This window comes from Oncorhynchus keta, chromosome 2 (assembly GCF_023373465.1).
Source record: "Oncorhynchus keta strain PuntledgeMale-10-30-2019 chromosome 2, Oket_V2, whole genome shotgun sequence".
Taxonomy (NCBI): domain Eukaryota; kingdom Metazoa; phylum Chordata; class Actinopteri; order Salmoniformes; family Salmonidae; genus Oncorhynchus; species Oncorhynchus keta.
Window position 1 is genome coordinate 11,284,001 of NC_068422.1, and position 26,540 is coordinate 11,310,540.

At 45.6% G+C, this 26,540-nt stretch overlaps 1 protein-coding gene across 3 annotated transcripts in view; it reads left to right on the forward strand.

Annotated features, from left to right (window-relative positions):
• Positions 1-21,262, forward strand: part of LOC118371003 (WD repeat-containing protein 49) — a 58,777-nt gene extending 37,515 nt beyond the window's left edge. Inside the window, exons 14-21 of one of the 3 annotated variants that reach the window (XR_008071997.1) lie at positions 73-236; positions 5,570-5,715; positions 5,847-6,064; positions 8,166-8,320; positions 8,868-8,959; positions 9,668-9,814; positions 16,576-20,386; positions 20,587-21,262. Coding sequence is in view for 2 of the 3 variants with exons in the window: in XM_052471689.1 (XP_052327649.1) it covers positions 73-236; positions 5,570-5,715; positions 5,847-6,064; positions 8,166-8,320; positions 8,868-8,959; positions 9,668-9,814; positions 16,576-16,719 (1,066 nt within the window). In the remaining variant the exon portion in view is untranslated. Of the gene's footprint in view, positions 1-72; positions 237-5,569; positions 5,716-5,846; positions 6,065-8,165; positions 8,321-8,867; positions 8,960-9,667; positions 9,815-16,575 lie in introns of all 3 variants that reach the window. The other 2 variants (XM_052471689.1, XM_052471691.1) reach the window with 2 other exon arrangements.
• Positions 21,263-26,540: the final 5,278 nt, after the last annotated feature.

Sequence of the window (26,540 nt, forward strand, 5' to 3'; positions counted from 1 at the left end):
TTATCAATGCTTTATGCAACATCAATGCTTTATTGCAAATTGAAATACAGTATTCAACACATGTTTCCTGAGTGTGTATGTGATGCATGTGTGTAGGACAACACCGCCTGTGGACTCGTTGCTGTTCCTGCTGCGGAGGGGTGGGGACAAACACTGGAGGAACACACCTATCCTCCTCTCCTCACAGGCTGGAGGGATCTACTGGTGGAGCATCACTGGACACACACACACTCATGGTAACCAGGACACACACCCCACACACACACCCATGGTAACCAGGATACACACACCCACGGTAACCAGGACACACACGACACACACACCCATGGTAACCAGGATACACACACCCACGGTAACCAGGACACACACATCCACGGTAACCAGGACACACACACCCACGGTAACCAGGACACACACATCCACGGTAACCAGGGCACACACACCCACGGTAACCAGGGCACACACACCCACGGTAACCAGGACACACACATCCACGGTAACCAGGACACACACATCCACGGTAACCAGGGCACACACACCCACGGTAACCAGGACACACACATCCACGGTAACCAGGGCACACACACCCACGGTAACCAGGGCACACACACCCACGGTAACCAGGGCACACACATCCACGGTAACCAGGATACACACACCCACGGTAACCAGGACACACACATCCACGGTAACCAGGGCACACACACCCACGGTAACCAGGGCACACACACCCACGGTAACCAGGGCACGCACACTCACGGTAACCAGGGCACGCACACTCACGGTAACCAGGACACGCACGCACACTCACGGTAACCAGGGCACGCACACTCACGGTAACCAGGGCACGCACACTCACGATAACCAGGACACGCACGCACACTCACGGTAACCAGGACACGCACGCACACTCACGGTAACCAGGACCCGCACGCACACTCACGGTAACCAGGACACACACTCACGGTAACCAGGACACGCACGCACACTCACGGTAACCAGGACACGCACGCACACTCACGGTAACCAGGACACGCACACTCACGGTAACCAGGACCCGCACGCACACTCACGGTAACCAGGACCCGCACGCACACTCACGGTAACGAGGACACGCACGCACACTCACGGTAATCAGGACACGCACGCACACTCACGATAACCAGGACACGCACGCGCACTCACGGTAACCAGGACACGCACGCACACTCACGGTAACCAGGACACACACTCACGGTAACCAGGACACGCACGCACACTCACGGTAACCAGGACCCGCACGCACACTCACGGTAACCAGGACCCGCACGCACACTCACGGTAACGAGGACACGCACGCACACTCACGGTAATCAGGACACGCACGCACACTCACGATAACCAGGACACGCACGCGCACTCACGGTAACCAGGACCCGCACGCACACTCACGGTAACCAGGACACACACTCACGGTAACCAGGACACGCACGCACACTCACGGTAACCAGGACACGCACGCACACTCACGGTAACCAGGACACGCACACTCACGGTAACCAGGACCCGCACGCACACTCCCGGTAACCAGGACCCGCACGCACACTCACGGTAATCAGGACACGCACGCACACTCACGGTAATCAGGACACGCACGCACACTCACGGTAACCAGGACACGCACGCACACTCACGGTAACCAGGACACGCACGCACACTCACGGTAACCAGGACACGCACGCACACTCACGGTAACCAGGACCCGCACGCACACTCCCGGTAACCAGGACCCGCACGCACACTCACGGTAATCAGGACACGCACGCACACTCACGGTAATCAGGACACGCACGCACACTCACGGTAACCAGGACACGCACGCACACTCACGGTAACCAGGACACGCACGCACACTCACGGTAACCAGGACACGCACGCACACTCACGGTAACCAGGACACGCACGCACACTCACGGCAACCAGGACCCGCACGCACACTCACGGTAATCAGGACCCGCACGCACACTCACGGTAACGAGGACACGCACGCATACTCACGGTAACCAGGACACGCACGCATACTCACGGTAACCAGGACACGCACGCATACTCACGGTAACCAGGACACGCACGCACACTCACGGTAACCAGGACACGCACACTCACGGCAACCAGGACCCGCACGCACACTCACGGCAACCAGGACCCGCACGCACACTCACGGTAACCAGGACACGCACGCACACTCACGGTAACCAGGACACGCACGCACACTCACGGTAACCAGGACACGCATGCACACTCACGGTAACCAGGACACACACACTCACGGTAACCAGGACACACACACTCACGGTAACCAGGACACGCATGCACACTCACGGTAACCAGGACACACACACTCACGGTAACCAGGACACACACACACGGTGAAGCTAAGGAAGGAGAGAGAATGAAAGCGGGAGAGGCAGCCTATGTGGTGGACTGTAGTAAATCTGAGTGTGACTTTATGATGACAGATTGAACTTTCATAAACTACATTATACATATCAATCAACCTATTTATGTACCCTCTATCCTCTCTGTCCTAGTGTAGGTACAGTACATCTCGCTCTGTCTGGAGTATACAGTATTATCATCTCTCTCTGTCTGGATTATACAGTATTATCATCTCTCTCTGTCTGGAGTATACAATATTATCATCTCTCTCTGTCTGGAGTATACAGTATTATCATCTCTCTGTCTGGAGTATACCGTATTATCATCTCTCTCTGTCTGGAGTATACAATATTATCATCTCTCTCTGTCTGGAGTATACATTATTATCATCTCTCTGTCTGGAGTATACCGTATTATCATCTCTCTCTGTTTGGAGTATACAGTATTATCATCTCTCTCTGTCTGGAGTATACAGCATTATCATCTCTCTCTGTCTGGAGTATACAGCATTATCATCTCTCTCTGTCTGGAGTATACAGCATTATCATCGCTCTCTGTCTGGAGTATACAGCATTATCATCTCTCTCTGTCTGGAGTATACAGCATTATCATCTCGCTCTGTCTGGAGTATACAGCATTATCATCGCTCTCTGTCTGGAGTATACAGCATTATCATCTCTCTCTGTCTGGAGTATACAATATTATCATCTCTCTCTGTCTGGAGTATACAATATTATCATCTCTCTCTGTCTGGAGTATACAGTATTATCATGTCTGTCTGGAGTATACAGTATTATCATCTCTCTGTCTGGAGTATATAGTATTATCTGGAGTATACCGTATTATCATGTATGTCTGGAGTATACAGTATTATCATGTCTGTCTGGAGTATACAGTATTTTCATGTCTGTCTGGAGTATACAGTATTATCATCTCTCTCTGTCTGGAGTATACAGTATTATCATCTCTCTCTGTCTGGAGTATACAGTATTATCATGTCTGTCTGGAGTATACAGTATTATCATGTCTGTCTGGAGTATACAGTATTATCTGGAGTATACTGTATTATCATGTCTGTCTGGAGTATACAGTATTGTCATGTCTGTCTGGAGTATACAGTATTATCTGGAGTATACCATATTATCATGTCTGTCTGGAGTATACAGTATTATCATCTCTCTCTGTCTGGAGTATACAGTATTATCATCTCTCTCTGTCTGGAGTATACAGTATTATCATGTCTGTCTGGGGTATACAGTATTATCTGGAGTATACTGTATTATCATGTCTGTCTTGAGTATACAGTATTATCTGGAGTATACCGTATTATCATGTCTGTCTGGAGTATACAGTATTATCATGTCTGTCTGGAGTATACAGTATTATCATGTCTGTCTGGAGTATACAGTATTATCTGGAGTATACAGTATTATCATGTCTGTCTGGAGTATACAGTATTATCTGGAGTATACCGTATTATCATGTCTGTCTGGAGTATACAGTATTATCATGTCTGTCTGGAGTATACAGTATTTTCATGTCTGTCTGGAGTATACAGTATTATCATGTCTGTCTGGAGTATACAGTATTATCATGTCTTTCTGGACTATACAGTATTATCATGTCTGTCTGGAGTATACAGTATTGTCATGTCTGTCTGGAGTATACAGTATTATCATGTCTGTCTGGAGTATACAGTATTATCATGTCTGTCTGGAGTATACAGTATTATCTGGAGTATACCGTATTGTCATGTCTGTCTGGAGTATACAGTATTGTCATGTCTGTCTGGAGTATACAGTATTATCATCTCTCTCTGTCTGGAGTATACAGTATTATCATGTCTGTCTGAAGTATACAGTATTATCATCTCTCTGTCTGGAGTGTACAGTATTATCTGGAGTATACCGTATTATCATGTCTGTCTGGAGTATACAGTATTATCTGGAGTATACAGTATTATCATCTGTCTGGAGTATACAGTATTATCATCTCTCTGTCTGGAGCATATAGTATTATCTGGAGTATACCGTATTATCATGTCTGTCTGGAGTATACAGTATTATCATGTCTGTCCGGAGTATACAGTATTGTCATCTCTCTCTGTCTGGAGTATACAGTATTATCATGTCTGTCTGGAGTATACAGTATTATCATGTCTGTCTGGAGTATACAGTATTATCATCTCTCTCTGTCTGGAGTATACAGCATTATCATCTCTCTCTGTCTGGAGTATACAGACAGAGAGAGATGGCATATATACAGCATTATCATCTCTCTCTGTCTGGAGTATACAGTATTATCATCTCTCTCTGTCTGGAGTATACAGCATTATCATCTCTCTCTGTCTGGAGTATACAGCATTATCATGTCTGTCTGTCTGGAGTATACAGTATTATCATGTCTGTCTGTCTGGAGTATACAGTATTATCATCTCTCTGTCTGGAGTATACCGTATTATCATGTCTCTGTCTGGAGTATACAGTATTATCATGTCTGTCTGGAGTATACAGTATTGTCATGTCTGTCTGGAGTAAACAGTATTGTCATGTCTGTCTGGAGTATACAGTATTGTCATGTCTGTCTGGAGTATACAGTATTATCTGGAGTATACCGTATTATCATGTCTGTCTGGAGTATACAGTATTATCATGTCTGTCAGGAGTATACAGTATTATCATCTGTCTGGAGTATACAGTATTATCATCTCTCTGTCTGGAGCATATAGTATTATCTGGAGTATACCGTATTATCATGTCTGTCCGGAGTATACAGTATTATCATCTCTCTCTGTCTGGAGTATACAGTATTGTCATCTCTCTGTCTGGAGTATACAGTATTGTCATCTCTCTCTGTCTGGAGTATACAGTATTATCATGTCTGTCTGTCTGGAGTATACAGTATTGTCATCTCTCTCTGTCTGGAGTATACAGTATTATCATGTCTGTCTGTCTGGAGTATACAGTATTATCATGTCTGTCTGGAGTATACAGTATTATCATCTCTCTCTGTCTGGAGTATACAGTATTATCATCTCTCTCTGTCCGGAGTATACAGTATTATCATGTCTGTCCGGAGTATACAGTATTATCATCTCTCTCTGTCTGGAGTATACAGTATTATCATCTCTCTCTCTCGCTCTCCCTCTCAGGTCAGTTCTATGCCCCTGGTGGAGAGAAAGAGTGTGTGTTGGGGCTGACTTCAGACCAGGAGAACAACATCCTGGTCACTGGAGACACAGCAGGGTGTGTTCAGGTCTGGGACATCTCTCAGTACGCGCTATGCATCACACAGGAGGTCAGGGTTGGTGTGTGTACATGTATGTGAATGTGTGAGAGTTTTTGAGTATTGTAAATGCAAATGTAGGATACACCTCTGTTTTATGTGTTTTACACTGTACTCTATCTTCACATGTTTCACCTCCCCAGCCCTCCTCAAGCCACCCTCCTCTCCTGCAGTCCTGGAGGGCCCATGAGGGGGCAATAGTGAGTGTTGAAGTGCTGGTGTACACAGAGAGACTCTTCTTCCTCTCTGGCTCTGTGGATGGGACCAGCAGAGTGTGGACGGGGGAGGGAGGGCATGTAGGTTCCTTTGGACAGGAACCACAGTGGAGCCTCGCTGACCCAGCCCCTCACCACACCTCCAGGTACTGAAGTGGTCTCTTCTGTCAGTAATCCAGAAGTAGTCCAGTTGGATCAACATCACTAAGCTCTAAACATCTACTGGTTTATGGGTCTCCATTTTTCCTAACTTGTTTTTGTTGTCCTCTTGTAACTTCTAGGCCTTACCGAGGCTTTCTCAATCTACTCCTTTGTCGTCTTTTATATATAGAACTCTAAAATGGCTCCCATTATAGATCTAAAAGTACCACAGAATTAAGCAGTCTGGCCTGGTGTGTCGATGTGGGCTGGCGAATATTTCTGTAAGAACCGGGTGTATTTCTAGACTCAGGGAAAAAAACACAAAATGAGAGATTTGCATCATATGAATGATGTTGAATGATGTTAAAATGTTGAAGAGGATTTGTAGGAGGCATAGAAGAGGGCTAGGCTGAACTGTAAAGACTGTGTGTGTGTGTGTGTGTGTGTGTGTGTGTGTGTGTGTGTGTGTGTGTGTGTGTGTGTGTGTGTGTGTGTGTGTGTGTGTGTGTGTGTGTGTGTGTGTGTGTGTGTGTGTGTGTGTGTGTGTGTGTGTGTGTGTGAATTCTGATGGGAAGCCATGAGAAAGAAATCCTGATGAATAGGCTAACTTTTTCGACAACCACATTGATTGACTCCTGTTGAAAGTTTACTGTAAACATAGTTAAATTAAACCAGATGGAGTTTGGTTCGGTATGGACGTTTTTCAGTAGTGTGTGAGTGAGTGACTGGATAGACAGTCACCCATAGCAACTGTTTGCTGTTGTGGGGATGTGGTGAACAGAACCTCATCAATCTTCCCAAGGGAAAGAGGCACACACACTAATCAATATGTTATCTGAGGGCAGGCCTGGTGTGTGTGGTATGGTTTTAGTGGTCATGAGGCCACTGTGGTACAACCTTAGTAAACACTGTAGCATACAAAAACATGTCATTAGATGTTTACTGGACAATTAAGCTCCCTGAAACATAGGTTCTCAAAAAACAGATCATTAGTCAAATGTTTTCTACAAAGTCTCTCTTGAAAGTCATTTATATCAATGATAAGTCAAGGTTAGATGTAAGTTTTATCAAACTCTGTTTTCTATACAGAGACCAGGTAAACAACCTGGCTGTTTTCTGTACAGAGACCAGGTAAACACCCTGGCTGTTTTCTATACAGAGACCAGGTAAACAACCTGGCTGTTTTCTGTACAGAGACCAGGTAAACACCCTGGCTGTTTTCTATACAGAGACCAGGTAAACAACCTGGCTGTTTTCTATACAGAGACCAGGTAAACAACCTGGCTGTTTTCTATACAGAGACCAGGTAAACAACCTGGCTGTTTTCTATACAGAGACCAGGTAAACAACCTAAGCTGTTTTCTATACAGAGACCAGGTAAACAACCTTGCTGTTTTCTATACAGAGACCAGGTAAACAACCTGGCTGTTTTCTATACAGAGACCAGGTAAACAACCTGGCTGTTTTCTATACAGAGACCAGGTAAACAACCTGGCTGTTTTCTATACAGAGACCAGGTAAACAACCTAAGCTGTTTTCTATACAGAGACCAGGTAAACAACCTTGCTGTTTTCTATACAGAGACCAGGTAAACAACCTGGCTGTTTTCTATACAGGGACCAGGTAAACAACCTGGCTGTTTTCTATACAGAGACCAGGTAAACAACCTGGCTGTTTTCTATACAGGGACCAGGTAAACAACCTGGCTGTTTTCTATGCAGAGACAAGGTAAACAACCTGGCTGTTTTCTATACAGAGACCAGGTAAACAACCTGGCTGTTTTCTGTACAGAGACCAGATAAACACCCTGGCTGTTTTCTATACAGAGACCAGGTAAACAACCTGGCTGTTTTCTATACAGAGACCAGGTAAACAACCTGGCTGTTTTCTATACAGAGACCAGGTAAACAACCTGGCTGTTTTCTGTACAGAGACCAGATAAACACCCTGGCTGTTTTCTATACAGAGACCAGGTAAACAACCTGGCTGTTTTCTATACAGAGACCAGGTAAACAACCTGGCTGTTTTCTATACAGAGACCAGGTAAACAACCTTGCTGTTTTCTATACAGAGACCAGGTAAACAACCTGGCTGTTTTCTATACAGAGACCAGGTAAACAACCTGGCTGAGGAGGAGAAGGAAGAAAGGGAGAAAAAGATTGAGAGTGAAAGTGACCCATCACAGAGCAGCGAGGTCACAGGTCAAACATCTGACCTTTTCAGAGGGGGTCCGGGTTCACCGGAGGAATGGATTTATGAAGGTAACTATTTGCAACACACAGTGGCCCTACGACAGTCTAACACACAGTGGCCCTACAACAGAAGTCTAACACACAGTGGCAGAGGAAGGAGAAAGGTCACTGTAAAGCCAGAGAGGTCATAGCCAGACCCAATAAAACCCGATACTATAATTCAATTTAACTGCGTTATAAAGCATGGACTCTGAACATTCTTGACATTCTAGAACAGTAGAATTGGAGCAGTAGTTTAGTATGTTTGGCAAATGTTCCAGTCAGAACCCAGAGGCTAGAATTGAGGTGTGTGTGTGTGTGTGTGTACACGTTCCTCTCCTAGTCTGCCTATGTCCCTGTCAAAATAATTGATTAGCTGTGCTCCTCTTTCAAGCCACACACACACACACACACACACACACACACACACACACACACACACACACACACACACACACACACACACACACACACACACACACACACACACACACACACACACACACACACACACACACACACACACACACACACACACACATGATTATACCCACATTGAACAGTTTCCTCCCTGCAGGGCTTGTAGAGGAAGCCCCAACACCAGAGAACCAGACAGAACCTGTCGGCACAGAGGAGAGCCCTGCTCCAAGTCACGCTCAACACATCAGGGTAAGACTGACTCCAACTCACGCTCCAACACACGCTCCAACTCATGCTCCAACTCACGCTCCAGCACATCAGGGTAAGACTGACTCCAACTCATGCTCCAACTCATGCTCCAACTCATGCTCCAACTCATGCTCCAGCACACGCTCCAGCACACACTCCAGCACACGCTCCAACTACCTGCTCCAAGCACCTGCTCCAAGCACCCGCTCCAAGCACCCGCTCCAAGCACCCGCTCCAAGCACCCGCTCCAAGCACCCGCTCCAAGCACCCGCTCCAAGCACACACTCCAACACTCACACACACACTCCAACACAAACCCCAACACACAGCAACACGCACTCCAATACACAGCAACACACTGCAGAATTCTGCTTTCAAGTCATGTAAACTCAGAGCTTGTTCTGACTGTTCCGACATGATCACTGACTACCAGACGTCAGACGTCTGACACTAGTCTCAAACAATAACAAACAATAACAGTGACTTGCTATGACAGTAATATGTGGTTGTCTCACCTACTGTAGCTATCTTAAGATGAATGGAACAACTAAGTCTCTCACTCCCTCTCTCTCACTCCCACTCCCTCTCTCCCCCTCTCTCCCTCTTTCTTCCTCTTTCTCCCTCTCACTCACTATTACACAGACACTAGACCTGGTGGCACAATTCTTTCCCATTTACAACCAGAACCTAATCTCCCTCCCCCCCCAGGTGTCTCAGTGTCACCAGCTGTATGGGGGCATCCAGAGGAAGATGGCAGTTAGGAGAGAGAGGAGGCGGGTATTTGGTGACATCAACGTCAATAAGCTCTTCCCCATCGGGGGCTTGTGCACGCCCTTCCAGGCCCTGGCCGTGCAGGTGAGTGTAGGTCAAAGGTCATCAAACCTGGGTCCATCAGAGCATGTACAGGCTTTTGTTGCAGCCCAACACTAACCCACCTAATTCAACTACTGTTGATGCATGCACTGAACTTGACTTTCAATTCTGTGTTTCTTACACCAGCATTATAATAGTAATTGCCAGTAAATAGAACTGAAAGACACCAGTGATCAATGCAGAATACATTTTACAACGTAACTCCACATCCTTTAGGCAAAGACGGTGTGGCTGCAACATTCCATGGTCGGAAGGACTGGAGTAATCCAAGAAAAAGCATAATGGATAGGGAAGAGTCATAAAAACAGAGCAGAAGGAATATTTGCTGTTCTATTTCAGAAGTTTTTGGGGAGAAATGTATTTGTCTGCACGGTTACATAGCAACAGACTCTGGATACAGTTTATTTTCTTCTCTTTCACAATCTCTCTTTATTCCCTTCCTCTATTTCCCTCTCTCTTCCTCTATTTCCCACTGTCTTCCCCTATTTCCCACTGTCTTCCCCTATTTCCCACTGTCTTCCTCTATTTCCCACTGTCTTCCTCTATTTCCCACTGTCTTCCTCTATTTCCCACTGTCTTCCTCTATTTCCCACTGTCTTCCCCTATTTCCCACTGTCTTCCTCTATTTCCCACTGTCTTCCTCTATTTCGCACTGTCTTCCTCTATTTCCCACTGTCTTCCCCTATTTCCCACTGTCTTCCTCTATTTCCCACTGTCTTCCTCTATTTCCCACTGTCTTCCCCTATTTCCCACTGTCTTCCTCTATTTCCCACTGTCTTCCCCTATTTCCCACTGTCTTCCTCTATTTCCCACTGTCTTCCTCTATTTCCCACTGTCTTCCTCTATGTCCCACTGTCTTCCTCTGTCCCACTGTCTTCCTCTATGTCCCACTGTCTTCCTCTATGTCCCACTGTCTTCCTCTATGTCCCACTGTCTTCCCCTATTTCCCACTGTCTTCCTCTATTTCCCACTGTCTTCCCCTATTTCCCACTGTCTTCCTCTATTTCCCACTGTCTTCCTCTATTTCGCACTGTCTTCCTCTATTTCCCACTGTCTTCCCCTATTTCCCACTGTCTTCCTCTATTTCCCACTGTCTTCCTCTATTTCGCACTGTCTTCCTCTATTTCCCACTGTCTTCCTCTATTTCCCACTGTCTTCCCCTATTTCCCACTGTCTTCCTCTATTTCCCACTGTCTTCCTCTATGTCCCACTGTCTTCCTCTATGTCCCACTGTCTTCCTCTATGTCCCACTGTCTTCCTCTATGTCCCACTGTCTTCCTCTGTCCCACTGTCTTCCTCTGTCCCACTGTCTTCCTCTGTACCACTGTCTTCCTCTATGTCCCACTGTCTTCCTCTATGTCCCACTGTCTTCCTCTGTCCCACTGTCTTCCTCTATTTAACTATCTTCCTCTATTTAACTCTCTTCCTCTATTTCCCACTCTCTTCCTCTATTTCCCGCTCTCTTCCTCTATTTCCCGCTCTCTTCCTCTATTTCCCGCTCTCTTCCTCTATTTCCCGCTCTTTTCCTCTATTTCCCACTCTCTTCCTCTATTTCCCACTCTCTTCCTCTATTTCCCACTCTTCCTCTATTTCCCACTCGCTTCCTCTATTTCCCACTCGCTTCCTCTATTTAACTCTCTTCCTCTATTTCCCACTCTCTTCCTCTATTTAACTCTCATCCTCTATTTCCCACTCTCTTCCTCTATTTCCCTCTGTCGTCCTCTCTTCCTCTATTTCCCTCTCTCTTCCTCTATTTCCCACTCTCTTCCTCTCTCCCTCTATTTCCCTCTCTTCCTCTATTTCCCACTCTCTTCCTCTATTTCCCACTGTCTTCCTCTATTCCCCACTGTCTTCCTCTATTTCCCTCTCGCTTCCTCTATTTCCCTCTCGCTTCCTCTATTTCCTCTTGCTTCTTCTATTTCCGTCTCGCTTCCTCTATTTCCCACTCTCTTCCTCTATTTCCCACTCTCTTCCTCTATTTCCACTCTCTTCCTCTATTTCCCACTCTCTTCCTCTATTTCCCACTCTCTTCCTCTATTTCCCACTCTCTTCCTCTCTTCCTCTATTTCCCACTCTCATCCTCTTTTTCCACCTGTTGTCCTCTATTTCCCCCTGTCTTCCTCTATGTCCCACTGTCTTCCTCTATGTCCCACTGTCTTCCTCTGTCCCACTGTCTTCCTCTATTTAACTATCTTCCTCTATTTAACTCTCTTCCTCTATTTCCCACTCTCTTCCTCTATTTCCCGCTCTCTTCCTCTATTTCCCGCTCTCTTCCTCTATTTCCCGCTCTCTTCCTCTATTTCCCGCTCTCTTCCTCTATTTCCCGCTCTCTTCCTCTATTTCCCACTCTCTTCCTCTATTTCCCGCTCTCTTCCTCTATTTCCCGCTCTCTTCCTCTATTTCCCGCTCTCTTCCTCTATTTCCCGCTCTCTTCCTCTATTTCCCGCTCTCTTCCTCTATTTCCCACTCTCTTCCTCTATTTCCCACTCTCTTCCTCTATTTCCCACTCTCTTCCTCTATTTCCCACTCTTCCTCTATTTCCCACTCGCTTCCTCTATTTCCCACTCGCTTCCTCTATTTAACTCTCTTCCTCTATTTCCCACTCTCTTCCTCTATTTAACTCTCATCCTCTATTTCCCACTCTCTTCCTCTATTTCCCTCTGTCGTCCTCTCTTCCTCTATTTCCCTCTCTCTTCCTCTATTTCCCACTCTCTTCCTCTCTCCCTCTATTTCCCACTCTCTTCCTCTATTTCCCACTCTCTTCCTCTATTTCCCACTGTCTTCCTCTATTCCCCACTGTCTTCCTCTATTTCCCTCTCGCTTCCTCTATTTCCCTCTCGCTTCCTCTATTTCCCTCTTGCTTCTTCTATTTCCGTCTCGCTTCCTCTATTTCCCACTCTCTTCCTCTATTTCCCACTCTCTTCCTCTATTTCCCACTCTCTTCCTCTATTTCCCACTCTCTTCCTCTATTTCCCACTCTCTTCCTCTATTTCCCACTCTCTTCCTCTCTTCCTCTATTTCCCACTCTCATCCTCTTTTTCCACCTGTTGTCCTCTATTTCCCCCTGTCGTCCTCTATTTCCCTTTCTCTTCCTCTATTTCCCCCTGTCGTCCTCTCTTCCTCTATTTCCCTCTCTCTTCCTCTATAACCCTCTCTCTTCCTCTATTTCCCCCTGTCGTCCTCTCTTTCCCCCTGTCGTCCTCTCTTTCCCTCTCTCTTCCTCTATTTCCCTCTCTCTTCCTCTATTTCCACCTGTCGTCCTCTATAACCCTCTCTCTTCCTCTATTTCCCCCTTTCATCCTCTCTTCCTCTATTTGCCTCTCTCTTCCTCTATTTCCCACTCTCTTCCTCTATTTCCCACTCTCTTCCTCTATTTCCCACTCTCTTCCTCTATTTCCCACTCTCTTCCTCTATTTCCCTCTCGCTTCCTTTATTTCCCTCTCGCTTCCTTTATTTCCCTCTCGCTTCCTTTATTTCCCTCTCGCTTCCTCTATTTCCCACTCGCTTCCTCTATTTAACTCGCTTCCTCTATTTAACTTTCTTCCTCTATTTAACTCTCTTCCTCTATTTCCCTCTGTCGTCCTCTCTTCCTCTATTTCCCACTCTCTTCCTCTATTTCCCACTCTCTTCCTCTATTTCCCACTCTCTTCCTCTATTTCCCACTCTTCCTCTATTTCCCACTCGCTTCCTCTATTTCCCACTCGCTTCCTCTATTTAACTCTCTTCCTCTATTTCCCACTCTCTTCCTCTATTTAACTCTCATCCTCTATTTCCCACTCTCTTCCTCTATTTCCCCCTGTCGTCCTCTCTTCCTCTATTTCCCTCTCTCTTCCTCTATTTCCCACTCTCTTCCTCTCTCCCTCTATTTCCCACTCTCTTCCTCTATTTCCCACTCTCTTCCTCTATTTCCCACTGTCTTCCTCTATTCCCCACTGTCTTCCTCTATTTCCCTCTCGCTTCCTCTATTTCCCTCTCGCTTCCTCTATTTCCCTCTTGCTTCTTCTATTTCCGTCTCGCTTCCTCTATTTCCCACTCTCTTCCTCTATTTCCCACTCTCTTCCTCTATTTCCCACTCTCTTCCTCTATTTCCCACTCTCTTCCTCTATTTCCCACTCTCTTCCTCTATTTCCCACTCTCTTCCTCTCTTCCTCTATTTCCCACTCTCATCCTCTTTTTCCACCTGTTGTCCTCTATTTCCCCCTGTCTTCCTCTATGTCCCACTGTCTTCCTCTATGTCCCACTGTCTTCCTCTGTCCCACTGTCTTCCTCTATTTAACTATCTTCCTCTATTTAACTCTCTTCCTCTATTTCCCACTCTCTTCCTCTATTTCCCGCTCTCTTCCTCTATTTCCCGCTCTCTTCCTCTATTTCCCGCTCTCTTCCTCTATTTCCCGCTCTCTTCCTCTAATTTCCCGCTCTCTTCCTCTATTTCCCACTCTCTTCCTCTATTTCCCGCTCTCTTCCTCTATTTCCCGCTCTCTTCCTCTATTTCCCGCTCTCTTCCTCTATTTCCCACTCTCTTCCTCTATTTCCCACTCTCTTCCTCTCTTCCTCTATTTCCCACTCTCATCCTCTTTTTCCACCTGTTGTCCTCTATTTCCCCCTGTCGTCCTCTATTTCCCTTTCTCTTCCTCTATTTCCCCCTGTCGTCCTCTCTTCCTCTATTTCCCTCTCTCTTCCTCTATAACCCTCTCTCTTCCTCTATTTCCCCCTGTCGTCCTCTCTTTCCCCCTGTCGTCCTCTCTTTCCCTCTCTCTTCCTCTATTTCCCTCTCTCTTCCTCTATTTCCACCTGTCGTCCTCTATAACCCTCTCTCTTCCTCTATTTCCCCCTTTCATCCTCTCTTCCTCTATTTGCCTCTCTCTTCCTCTATTTCCACTCTCTTCCTCTATTTCCCACTCTCTTCCTCTATTTCCCACTCTCTTCCTCTATTTCCCACTCTCTTCCTCTATTTCCCTCTCGCTTCCTTTATTTCCTCTCTTCCTTTATTTCCCTCTCGCTTCCTTTATTTCCCTCTCGCTTCCTCTATTTCCCACTCGCTTCCTCTATTTAACTCGCTTCCTCTATTTAACTTTCTTCCTCTATTTAACTCTCTTCCTCTATTTCCCTCTGTCGTCCTCTCTTCCTCTATTTCCCACTCTCTTCCTCTATTTCCCACTCTCTTCCTCTATTTCCCACTCTCTTCCTCTATTTCCCACCTCTTCCTCTATTTCCCACTCGCTTCCTCTATTTCCCACTCGCTTCCTCTATTTAACTCTCTTCCTCTATTTCCCACTCTCTTCCTCTATTTAACTCTCATCCTCTATTTCCACTCTCTTCCTCTATTTCCCCCTGTCGTCCTCTCTTCCTCTATTTCCCTCTCTCTTCCTCTATTTCCCCTCTCTTCCTCTCTCCCTCTATTTCCCACTCTCTTCCTCTATTTCCCACTCTCTTCCTCTATTTCCCCTGTCTTCCTCTATTCCCCACTGTCTTCCTCTATTTCCCTCTCGCTTCCTCTATTTCCCTCTCTTCCTCTATTTCCCTCTTGCTTCTTCTATTTCCGTCTCGCTTCCTCTATTTCCCACTCTCTTCCTCTATTTCTCTCTTCCTCTATTTCCCACTCTCTTCCTCTATTTCCCACTCTCTTCCTCTATTTCCCCTCTCTTCCTCTATTTCCCCTCTCTTCCTCTCTTCCTCTATTTCCCACTCTCATCCTCTTTTTCCACCTGTTGTCCTCTATTTCCCCCTGTCTTCCTCTATGTCCCACTGTCTTCCTCTATGTCCCACTGTCTTCCTCTGTCCCACTGTCTTCCTCTATTTAACTATCTTCCTCTATTTAACTCTCTTCCTCTATTTCCCACTCTCTTCCTCTATTTCCCGCTCTCTTCCTCTATTTCCCGCTCTCTTCCTCTATTTCCCACTCTCTTCCTCTATTTCCCTCTCGCTTCCTTTATTTCCCTCTCGCTTCCTTTATTTCCCTCTCGCTTCCTTTATTTCCCTCTCGCTTCCTCTATTTCCCACTCGCTTCCTCTATTTAACTCGCTTCCTCTATTTAACTTTCTTCCTCTATTTAACTCTCTTCCTCTATTTCCCTCTGTCGTCCTCTCTTCCTCTATTTCCCTCTCTCTTCCTCTATTTCCCCCTTTCGTCCTCTCTTCCTCTATTTCCCTCTCTCTTCCCCTCTCTCTTCCTCTATTTCCCTCTCTCTTCCTCTATTTCCCACTCTCTTCCTCTATTTCCCCCTGTTGCCCTCTATTTCCCCCTGTCATCCTCTCTTTCCCCCTGTCGTCCTCTCTTCCTCTATTTCCATCTCTCTTCCTCTATTTCCCACTCTCTTCCTCTATTTCCCCCTGTTGCCCTCTATTTCCCCCTGTCGTCCTCTCTTCCTCTATTTCCCCCTCTCTTCCACTAAAATTCCTCTCTCTGTCTTTCTTCCTGTGTTTGTTGTGAGTTTGTTGCCATGCTCTGCCTGATGTGAGGGAGTTTAGCCTGCCGACTCAATGATGGTTGGTGAGGGAGAAAGGAAGGGATGGAAGTAGAAAGGTAAAGAAAGAGGTTTAAAAAGAGTGTCAGGCCTTGAGGGAATATATGTTTTGTTGTTGGAACATCAGTCGTAAGCCTGCATGAGAAATGTATTCTCAACCTAAACTTTGAACCTCAAACTCTTCCTTTAACTCTTCCATTCCCCCTCATCCCCACATCACTATTCACCTACTTTACCCTCCTCTCCTCCGGTCTCCTTTCTCCCTCTTCCCCTCTCCCAGGACTGTCAGCAGGTGTTCCTGCCGGAGGATTTACCCATTAGCCCTTGGATGCAGCGTCAGACTCTGAGTTGTGTGAGTGAAGCGGGGCTTAGCTCCCTACAGCTGTCAATCAACAGCTCAGAGCAAGAACAGGAAGCCACCTGACCAGCCTCTTCCTTCTACTATTCTCCTCCTCCTCCTTTCCTTCTCCTTCTCTTCCTCCTTATTCTTCACCTCCTTCTCCTCTTCCTCTCCTCCTCCTCCACTTCCTTCTCCTCTTCCTCTCCACCTCTCCTCCTCCTCCTCTCCTATCAGATTATAGTGTAATAATATGTAATATGTAACATGCATGATATTATATACCTCACATGCGACTCATAATAATAATAAATAATAAAACCAAATAATTAGCCCATGAAATTAATTATCAGCATATCTCAATTTCCTCTGACAAAATAACACAATGCTGAACTCAGCTCAGACAAACAGTAGACCGATGTAGCATCCACAGTTACAACCAATAGGAGGCACTAACAGACCAATTTCCAGAGACATTGTAGGTGGTACTAGACCGATATATGGGGACATTATACACTACCAGCTAAAAGTTTTAGAACACCTACTCATTCAAGGGTTTCTCCTTATTTGACTATTTTCTACATTGCAGAATAATATAGTGAAGACATCAAAACTATGAAATAACACATATATGGAATCATGTAGTAAACAAATAAGTGTTAAACAAATATATTTGAGATTCTTCAAATAACCACCCTTGCAGTCTTGAAGGATTTCCCACATATGCTGAGCACTTGTTGACTCCTTTTCCTTCACTCTTCGGTCCGACCCATCCCAAACCATCTCAATTTGGTTGAGGTCGGGGGATTGTGGAGGCCAGGTCATCTGATGCAGCACCCCATCACTCTCCTTCATGGTCAAATAGCTCTTACACAGCCTGGAGGTGTGTTTGGTCATAGTCCTGTTGAAAAACAAATGATAGTCCCACTAAACCTAAACCAGATGGGATGGTGTATCGATTTGGAGGTGGAGGGTCCTTCATGGTCTGGTGCGGTGTGTCACAGCATCATCGGACTGAGCTTGTTGTCATTGAAGGCAATATCAACGCTGTGCGTTACAGGGAAGACATCCTCCTCCCTCATGTCTTACCCTTCCTGCAGGCTCATCCTGACATGACCCTCCAGCATGACAATGTCACCAGCCATACTGCTCGTCCTGTGCGTGATTTCCTGCAAGACAGGAATGTCAGTGTTCTGCCATGGCCAGCAAAGAGCCTGGATCTCAATCCCATTGAGCACGTCTGGGATCTGTTGGATCGGAGGGTGAGGGCGAGGGCCATTCCCCCCAGAAATGTCTGGGAACTTGCAGGTGCCTTGGTGGAAGAGTGTGGTAACATCTCACAGCAAGAATTCGCAAATCTGGTGCAGTCCATGAGGCGGAGATGCATTGCAGTACTTATTGCAGGCCACACAAGCTCACAGAACGGGACCCCCGAGTGCTGAAGTGTGTAGCACGTAAAAATTATCTGTCCTTGGTTGCAACACTGACTACCAAGTTCCAAACTGCTTCTGGAAGCAACAATAACTGTTCATCAGGAGCTTCATGAAATGGGCAAAGATTACCATGCGCCATGCCAAGCGTCGGCTAGAGTATTGTAAAGCTCGCCGCCATTGGACTCTGGAGCAGTGGAAACGTGATCTCTGGAGTGATGAATCACGCTTCACCATCTGGCAGTCCGATGGCCAAAACTGGGTTTGGCAGGTGCCAGGAGAATGCTACCTGCCCGAATACATAGTGGTGACTGTAAAGTTTGGAGGAGGAGGATGAATGGGGCTATTTTTCATGGTTCAGCCTAGGCCCCTTAGTTCCAGTGAAGGGAAATCTTAACGCCACAGCATACAATGACATTCTAAATGATTCTGTGCTTCCAACTTTGTTGCAGTAGTTTGGGGAAGGCCCTTTCCCTGTTTCAAGATGACAATACCCCCGTGCACAAAGTGAGGTCCATACAGAAATGGTTTGTCAAGATCGGTGTGGAAGAACTTGACTGGCCTGCACAGAGCCCTGACCTCAACCCCATCGACACTTAGGATGCATTGGAACGCCAACTACGAGCCAGGCCCAATCGCCCAACATCAGTGCCCAACCTCACCAATACTCTTGTGCCTGAATGGAAGCAAGTCCCCGCAGTAATGTTCCAACATCTAGTGGGAATCCTTCCCAGAAGAGTGGAGGCTGTTATAGCAGCAAAGGGGGGACCAACTCCATATTAATGCCCATGAGTTTGGAAACACAAATAGGGACTGGAGTCAGATAAAGCCGCACGCTTCAAGGATTTTAATGGCTTTGAATGGATGGAAAGAAAGGCATGAATATCCTGCTGCCTTTCCTGAGGTTTTGATGCACTTTTAGCACATTTTTGTATTTTTTTTATTAGATTACCACAGGGTTAGTACTGCCTACCCTGACTTCACATCACTGCCTACCCTGATGGCACGTAACTGGGTGCTGTGTTATGACATGGCTTGCGTCCTGCCAGGGTAATGACTAAACTACTGGCTGGAACTCCTCTCTAGAGCATCAAAGGATTTTCTTCTCTCTCGTCCTTTATCTATTCATCTATTAATTTTATCACCTCTCCCCCCTCGTTCTTTCTCTCTCTCGCTCTCTCTCCTCCTGCTCATCCTCCAATCTTTCCCAACTATCTATCCAACCTGTTTGGCACTATCATCTCCAACAACATGTTCTGGTTCTCATGACATCATTGCAAAGACTCAATAACAGGAACCATGTGATGTCGTGTCAACATAAAACACACCAGGCTTCACTGTGTGTGAATGAAAAGGTAGAGAGACACATTTATGACTGATTGAATTAATACATGGACACATCATCAGTAATGGAACCTGGGTCATAGGGTGTTTTGGGTCTTTCAACATCAGACACCCTCACCCAGGCGATCCAGTCGAGGTTGATCAGACCCGGACTTATGTCCAGGTGGCATGTCGCTGCTCCCCATGGATCTCCTCTCCCCATGGATCCAGAACCATCTTGAGGCTTTTTCAGCTGCCTCAATGGTGTTGCTGATGGCTCTCCTCCTCTTCGTTACATTGATGCCAAGTGTGTTGTAGGCTCTGTAGAGGGATTGCCCAGCAAAACCCCTGCATCCTACCTCGATAGGCATCACCTAGCCTTCCAAACCTGCTTCTGACAGTCGATGACCAGTCCCTCGTACTTGGCCCTCTTCCTCTCGTATGCCTCCTCAAGACTATCTTCCCAAGAGACTGTCAACTCCAGAATAATGATGGTCTCCGTGGACTCTGAGACTAGGGCTATGTCTGATCTCAGGTTTGTCTTGACAATGTGCTGCAGGAACTTGAGCTGGTTCCCAGACCAGCTCTTCTCCGGGTCGCCGCTCCCACCAGGACACTAAAACCTTTATCAGCACAATTCATTTTTGTATAATATTATCTATCCTATCCTTTTCACTGCAGATTTTAATTATAGAAATAAAACCGTACAACCTGGGGTTGTTTGGTTGTGGTCTTTTCTAATTCAATTCCCCCCAATGTATTTCCTGTATGTGTCTTCCTTGTGTGTTTCCCCAAAACCAGGGTTAGGCTATTTTAAGCATGGTTATGTCTTTCTGGGGAGAGAGGGAAAACGTTGTTAGTAGGAACAGAGCAGTGTTTGGGATAAAACAGTCACAGACAGGTTTAGGCTATTTTAAGCATGGTTATGTCTTTCTGGGGAGAGAGGGAAAACGTTGTTAGTAGGAACAGAGCAGTGTTTGGGATAAAACAGTCACAGACAGGTTTAGGCTATTTTAAGCATGGTTATGGCTTTCTGGGGAGAGAGGGAAAACGTTGTTAGTAGGAACAGAGCAGTGTTTGGGATAAAACAGTCACAGACAGGGTTAGGCTATTTTAAGCTTGGTTATGGCTTTCTGGGGAGAGAGGGAAAACGTTGTTAGTAGGAACAGAGCAGTGTTTGGGATAAAACAGTCACAGACAGGTTTAGGCTATTTTAAGCTTGGTTATGTCTTTCTGGGGAGAGAGGGAAAACGTTGTTAGTAGGAACAGAGCAGTGTTTGGGATAAAACAGTCACAGACAGGGTTAGCTCACAGCTAGTAAACAACTCATGGTTCATAACACAGACATTAGATGATCATCTGAAGGAAGTATGGATTAAACTCATATTATATGTATGTTTTAATGATTTCTCTCTATCACTGTTAGCCTACCAAGGTTTATTTCGGGGGGGACATTTAGAATGGGCCAACTTTGTCTTCGCCAAATAAACACTATGTCAACGGCATTTTAAGGAACCACATACTGTCACACCCTGACCTTAGAGAGACTTTTTATTTCTCTATTTGGTTGGGTCAGGGTGTGATTAGGGTGGGCGTTCTAGTTTTTCGTTTTCTATGTTGGCCTGATATGGTTCCCAATGAGAGGCAGCTGTCTATCGTTGTCTCTGATTGGGGATCATATTTAGGCAGCCTTTTCCCACCTGTTTGTGGGATCTTCCCGGGACCACCCATACGTAGAATGTATGCACACATGACTGTAAGTCGCTTTGGATAAAAGCGTCAGCTAAATGGCATATATTATTATTATTGTTTTTGTATAGTTGCCTTGAGCACTGCAATACTGCACATTTGTTATATTCTTTGTTGTTTTTGTTGTACGTTTCACTATTAAATATCATGTGGAACTCTATGCACGCTGCGCCTTGGTCCTCTCATTTCAACAAGAGTGACACATACAATCGACAGTTTGATTCAATGGAAAGCTCAGTCATTTGTGAAAAAATGTGGTCGCCGCCTATCTAAATAAAATGTGTATTTTTACATCAAGCATTTATGTTTGTTAGAACAATAGCTAATATATTTAACTTTTGTGTCATTTAGCAGATGCTCTTATCCAGAGCCACTTAGAGGAGGAATTAGATTTAAGTCCTTTACTCAAGGGCACATGGACCAATTTTTCACCTACTTGGCTTGGGGATTTGAACCAGCAACCTTTCGGTTACTGGCCCAAAGTGTAAGGTTCTGTATTTATTTTCTTAGTTTGTTTCTGTTTCTTTGTGTTCTTGAACGTAGCCCTGTCTTTCCTTTTTGTTCATTGATTTCACCTGTGTTAGTTACTCACCTGGTCTCATCATCCTTACTTAGTTCAGTTCATTCTGTTTGTGACTTTGTGAGGTATTGTTCGTTTTGACTCTACAAAGCGTTTTCCTAGCTCGTTTGTGAGAACAAGCCTTCACTCCTAGTTTTGATTCATCTGCCTGTTTGCCTACCTGTGTATGACCATTGCCTGCCTGTGACCACAATTCCTACCTTCTGCAAAGGCGAAATGAACACCTGCCGCGCTCTGCACATGCATCTACACCTTTTTCTCCCTGAGCGTTCATTACACAATGCTCTTAACTGACATAGTATTCCTGTGGTATTCCTAGCTATTATATGGCTTGTTCACTCACTGAGTGTCTTCACACAGAAGCACTTTAACAGATAAAATGTGAGGTTACAGATGCCTTTCGCTGATTTCCAACATCAATCAAGGAGTGTCTGGGTACATTTTTTCCTTCTTAGAACGAGAGAGACAGAGGCAAATACAAATCTTAGAATCAAATGTTTAAGACTACCAGATCCCACTGGATTATCCAATTACATTGAATGAATTACAGCACAAAATACAAACCCATGAAATTCACCCCAATCCACAAAAGTGGAGACAAATTTGACCCCAATAACTACCGTGGGATATGCGTCAACAGTAACCTTCAGAAAATCCTCTGCGTTATCATTAACAGCAGACTAGTTCATTTCCTCAGAGAAAACAATGCAATGAGCAAATGTCCAATTGGCTTTTTACCACAGGTAACTTCTCATGCTTTGTTGATTTAAAAAAATATTTTGATTCAATTCGGCATGAGGATCTGCTATTCAAATTGATGGAAAGTGGTGTTCGGGGATAAACATATGACATTATAAAATCCTTGTACACAATTGGCCAAAAACACACATTTCTTTCCACATGGCCGTGGAGTAAGACAGGGATGCAGCTTAAGCCCCACGCTCTTCAACATATATATCAACGAATTGGCGAGGGCACTGGAACAGTCTGCAGCACCAGGCCTCACCCTAATAGAATCTGAAGTCAAATGTCTACTGTTTGCTGATGATCTGGTGCTTCTGTCACCAACCAAGGAGGGCCTACAGCAGCACCTAGATCTTCTGCATATATTCTATCAGACCTGTGCCCTGACAGTAAATCTCAGGAAGACAAAAATAATGGTGTTCCAAAAAAGGTCCAGTTGCCAGGACCACAAATACAAACTCCATCTAGACATCGTTAACCTAGAGCACACAAAAAACGACATACCTCGGCCTAAACATCAGCACCACAGGTAACTTCCACAAAGCTGTGAACGAGCTGAGAGACAAGGCAAGAAGGGCCTTCTATTTTATTTATTTATTTATTTCACCTTTATTTAACCAGGTAGAACAAGTTCTCATTTACAACTGCGACCTGGCCAAGATAAAGCATAGCAGTGTGAACAGACAACAACACAGAGTTACACATGGAGTATAATAATATGCCATTTAGCAGACGCTTTTATCCAAAGCAACTTACAGTCATGTGTGCATACATTCTACGTATGGGTGGTCCCGGGAATCGAACCCACTACCCTGGCGTTACAAGCGCCATGCTCTACCAACTGAGCTACAGAAGGACCACAAAGTAAACATGAAACAAGTCAATAACACAGTACAAACAAAAGAGTCTATATATATTGTGTGCAGAAGGCATGAGGTGGTAGGCAATAAATAGGCCATAGTGAGTGAATAATAACAATTTAGCAGATGCCATCAAAAGGAACATAAAATTCAACATACCATTTAGGATCTGGCAAAAAATACTTGAATCAGTTACAGAACCCATTACCCATAATGGTTGTGCGCTCTGGGGTCCGCTCACCAACCAAGAATTCACTAAATAGTGTACAACGTGAAACACCAAATGCATGAAAAATCCAGAAAAGACCCATTCAATTCTACAACCACCTCAAAGGAAGTGATTCCCAAACCTTCCATAACAAAGCCATCACCAATAAAGAGATGAACCTGAAGAAGAGTCCCCTAAGCAAGCTGGTCCTGGGGCTCTGTTCACAAACACAAACACACCCCACAGCTCCAGCACAGCAACACAATTAGACCCAACCAAATCACAAGAAAACAAAAAAAGAATGACTTGACACATTGGAAAGAATTAACAAAAAAAACGGAGCAAACAAGAACGCTATTTGGCCCTAAACAGAGAGTACACAGTGGTAGAATACCTGACCACTGTGACTGACCTTAAATTAAGGAAAGCTTTGACTATTTACAGACTCAGTGAACATAGCCTTGCTAATGAGAAAGGCCGACGTAGGCAGACCTGGCTCTCAAGAGGAGACAGGCCATGTGCACACTGACAACAAAATGAGGTGGAAACTGAGCTGCACTTCCTAACCTCCTGCCAAATGTATGACAATATTAGAGACACATATTTCCTTCAGATTACACATATCCACAAAGAATTTGAAACTAACCCAATTTTGATAAACTCCCATATCTACTGGGTGAAATACCAGTGTGCCATCACAGCAGCAAGATTTGCGACCTGTTGCCACAAGAAAAGGACAACCAGTGAAGAACAAACACCATTGTAAATACAACCTATATTTACATGTATTTATTTTACCTTTTGTTACTTTAACTATTTGCACATCGTCACAACACTGGATATATACATAATTTGACATTTGAAATGTCTTTATTCTTTTGGAACTTTTGTGAGTGTAATGTTTACTGCTAACTTTTGTTTATTATCTACTTCACTTGCTTTGGCAATGTTAACATATGTTCCCATGCCAATAAAGCCCTTAAATTGATATTGATATTAGAGAGAGAGAGAGAGAGAGAGAGAGAGAGAGAGAGAGAGAGAGAGAGAGAGAGAGAGAGAGAGAGAAAGAGAGGAAACACCCCAGAGAATGAGTTGGAGACGTCATAGCGTAGCTTTGCCAGAGTTCCTCACACACACCCAAACACATGACTGATGTTTCTAAAATACCACGGTAACAACAGTCTGGGAAATACCCTCTGAGTTTCTTGCTGCTGAAAGAATTAGAATAACAAATGCAGTCTACTGTGACTTTTAGTAGTGCCATTGAAGTACCTTCTCACTGAAACAGTAGAAGAAAGGCAGAGTGCCTGTCTGTAAACACTGTCTGACTGTGCATGTGTGTTACTTGTTCTAGCTCTCTTTTACCATTCCCTCGCTGTCTCCCTCTCTCCCTCTCTCCCTCTCTCCCTCTGGCAAGTGTGACGGAGCAGGGCAGGTGTGTGTGTGTGTGTGTGTGTGTGTGTGTGTGTGTGTGTGTGTGTGTGTGTGTGTGTGTGTGTGTGTGTGTGTGTGTGTGTGTGTGTGTGTGTGTGTGTGTGTGTGTGTGTGTGTGTGTGTGTGTGTGTGTGTGTGTGTGTGTGTGTGTGTGTGCATGGGAAGTGGGACGGGAAGGAAAGTGCTGTTGTATTTGCGCCTTGGAGCTGAACAGAGCGGAGCGGAGACAAAAGTAAGGATCAGTGTAGAAGAGAGGAAGAGAGGAGGAGGAGGAGAGGAAGAGAGGAGGAGGAGGAGAGGAAGAGAGGAGGAGGAGGATAGGAAGAGAGGAGGAGGAGGAGAGGAAGAGAGAGGGATCAGTGTAGAAGAGAGGAAGAGAGGAGGAGGAGGAGAGGAAGAGAGAGGAATCAGTGTAGAGGAGAGGACGAGAGAGGGATCAGTGTAGAGGAGAGGAAGAGATAGGGATCAGTGTAGAGGAGAGGAAGAGAGAGGGATCAGTGTAGAGGAGAGGAAGAGAGAGGGATCAGTGTAGAGGAGAGGAAGAGAGAGGGATCAGTGTAGAGGAGAGGAAGAGATAGGGATCAGTGTAGAGGAGAGGAAGGGAGAGCGATCAGTGTAGAGGAGAGGAAGAGAGAGGGATCAGTGTAGAGGAGAGGAAGATATAGGGATCAGTGTAGAGGAGAGGAAGAGAAAGGGATCAGTGTAGAGGAGAGGAAGAGATAGGGATCAGTGTAGAGGAGAGGAAGAGAGGGATCAGTGTAGAGGAGAGGAAGAGATAGGGATCAGTGTAGAGGAGAGGAAGAGAGAGGGATCAGTGTAGAGGAGAGGAAGAGAGAGGGATCAGTGTAGAGGAGAGGAAGAGATAGGGATCAGTGTAGAGGAGAGGAAGAGAGAGGGATCAGTGTAGAGGAGAGGAAGAGAGAGGGATCAGTGTAGAGGAGAGGAAGAGAGAGGGATCAGTGTAGAGGAGAGGAAGAGAGAGGGATCAGTGTAGAGGAGAGGAAGAGAGAGGGATCAGTGTAGAGGAGAGGAAGAGATAGGGATCAGTGTAGAGGAGAGGAAGAGAGAGGGATCAGTGTAGAGGAGAGGAAGATATAGAGTAAAGAAGAGATGAGAGAGTGAATCTGATTGAGGAAAAGGTGAGAGATTGCAGGAGATGGGTGGAGAATAATAAAATGGAGGAGGTGGAAGGAAGTGAAAAGGGGGAGGAGGGGAGAAAGAAGTGGAGAGAAGATAGAATGGAGGAGAGCAGAGAGGTGGAGAGGAGAGAATGCAGGAGGAGAGAGGTGGAGAGAAGAGAGAATGGAGGAGAGCAGAGAGGTGGAGAGGAGAGAATGCAGGAGGAGAGAGGTGGAGAGAAGAGAGAATGGAGGAGAGCAGAGAGGTGGAGAGGAGAGAGATGGAGGAGGAGAGAGGTGGAGAGGAGAGAATGCAGGAGGAGAGAGGTGGAGAGAAGAGAGAATGGAGGAGAGGAAAGAGATGAGAGGAGAGAGATGGAGGAGGAGAAAGAAAAAGAGAGGGTGTTGAGAGGTTGTTGAGAGGTTGTTGAGGGGGTGTGAAGAGGTTGTTGAGGGGGTGTT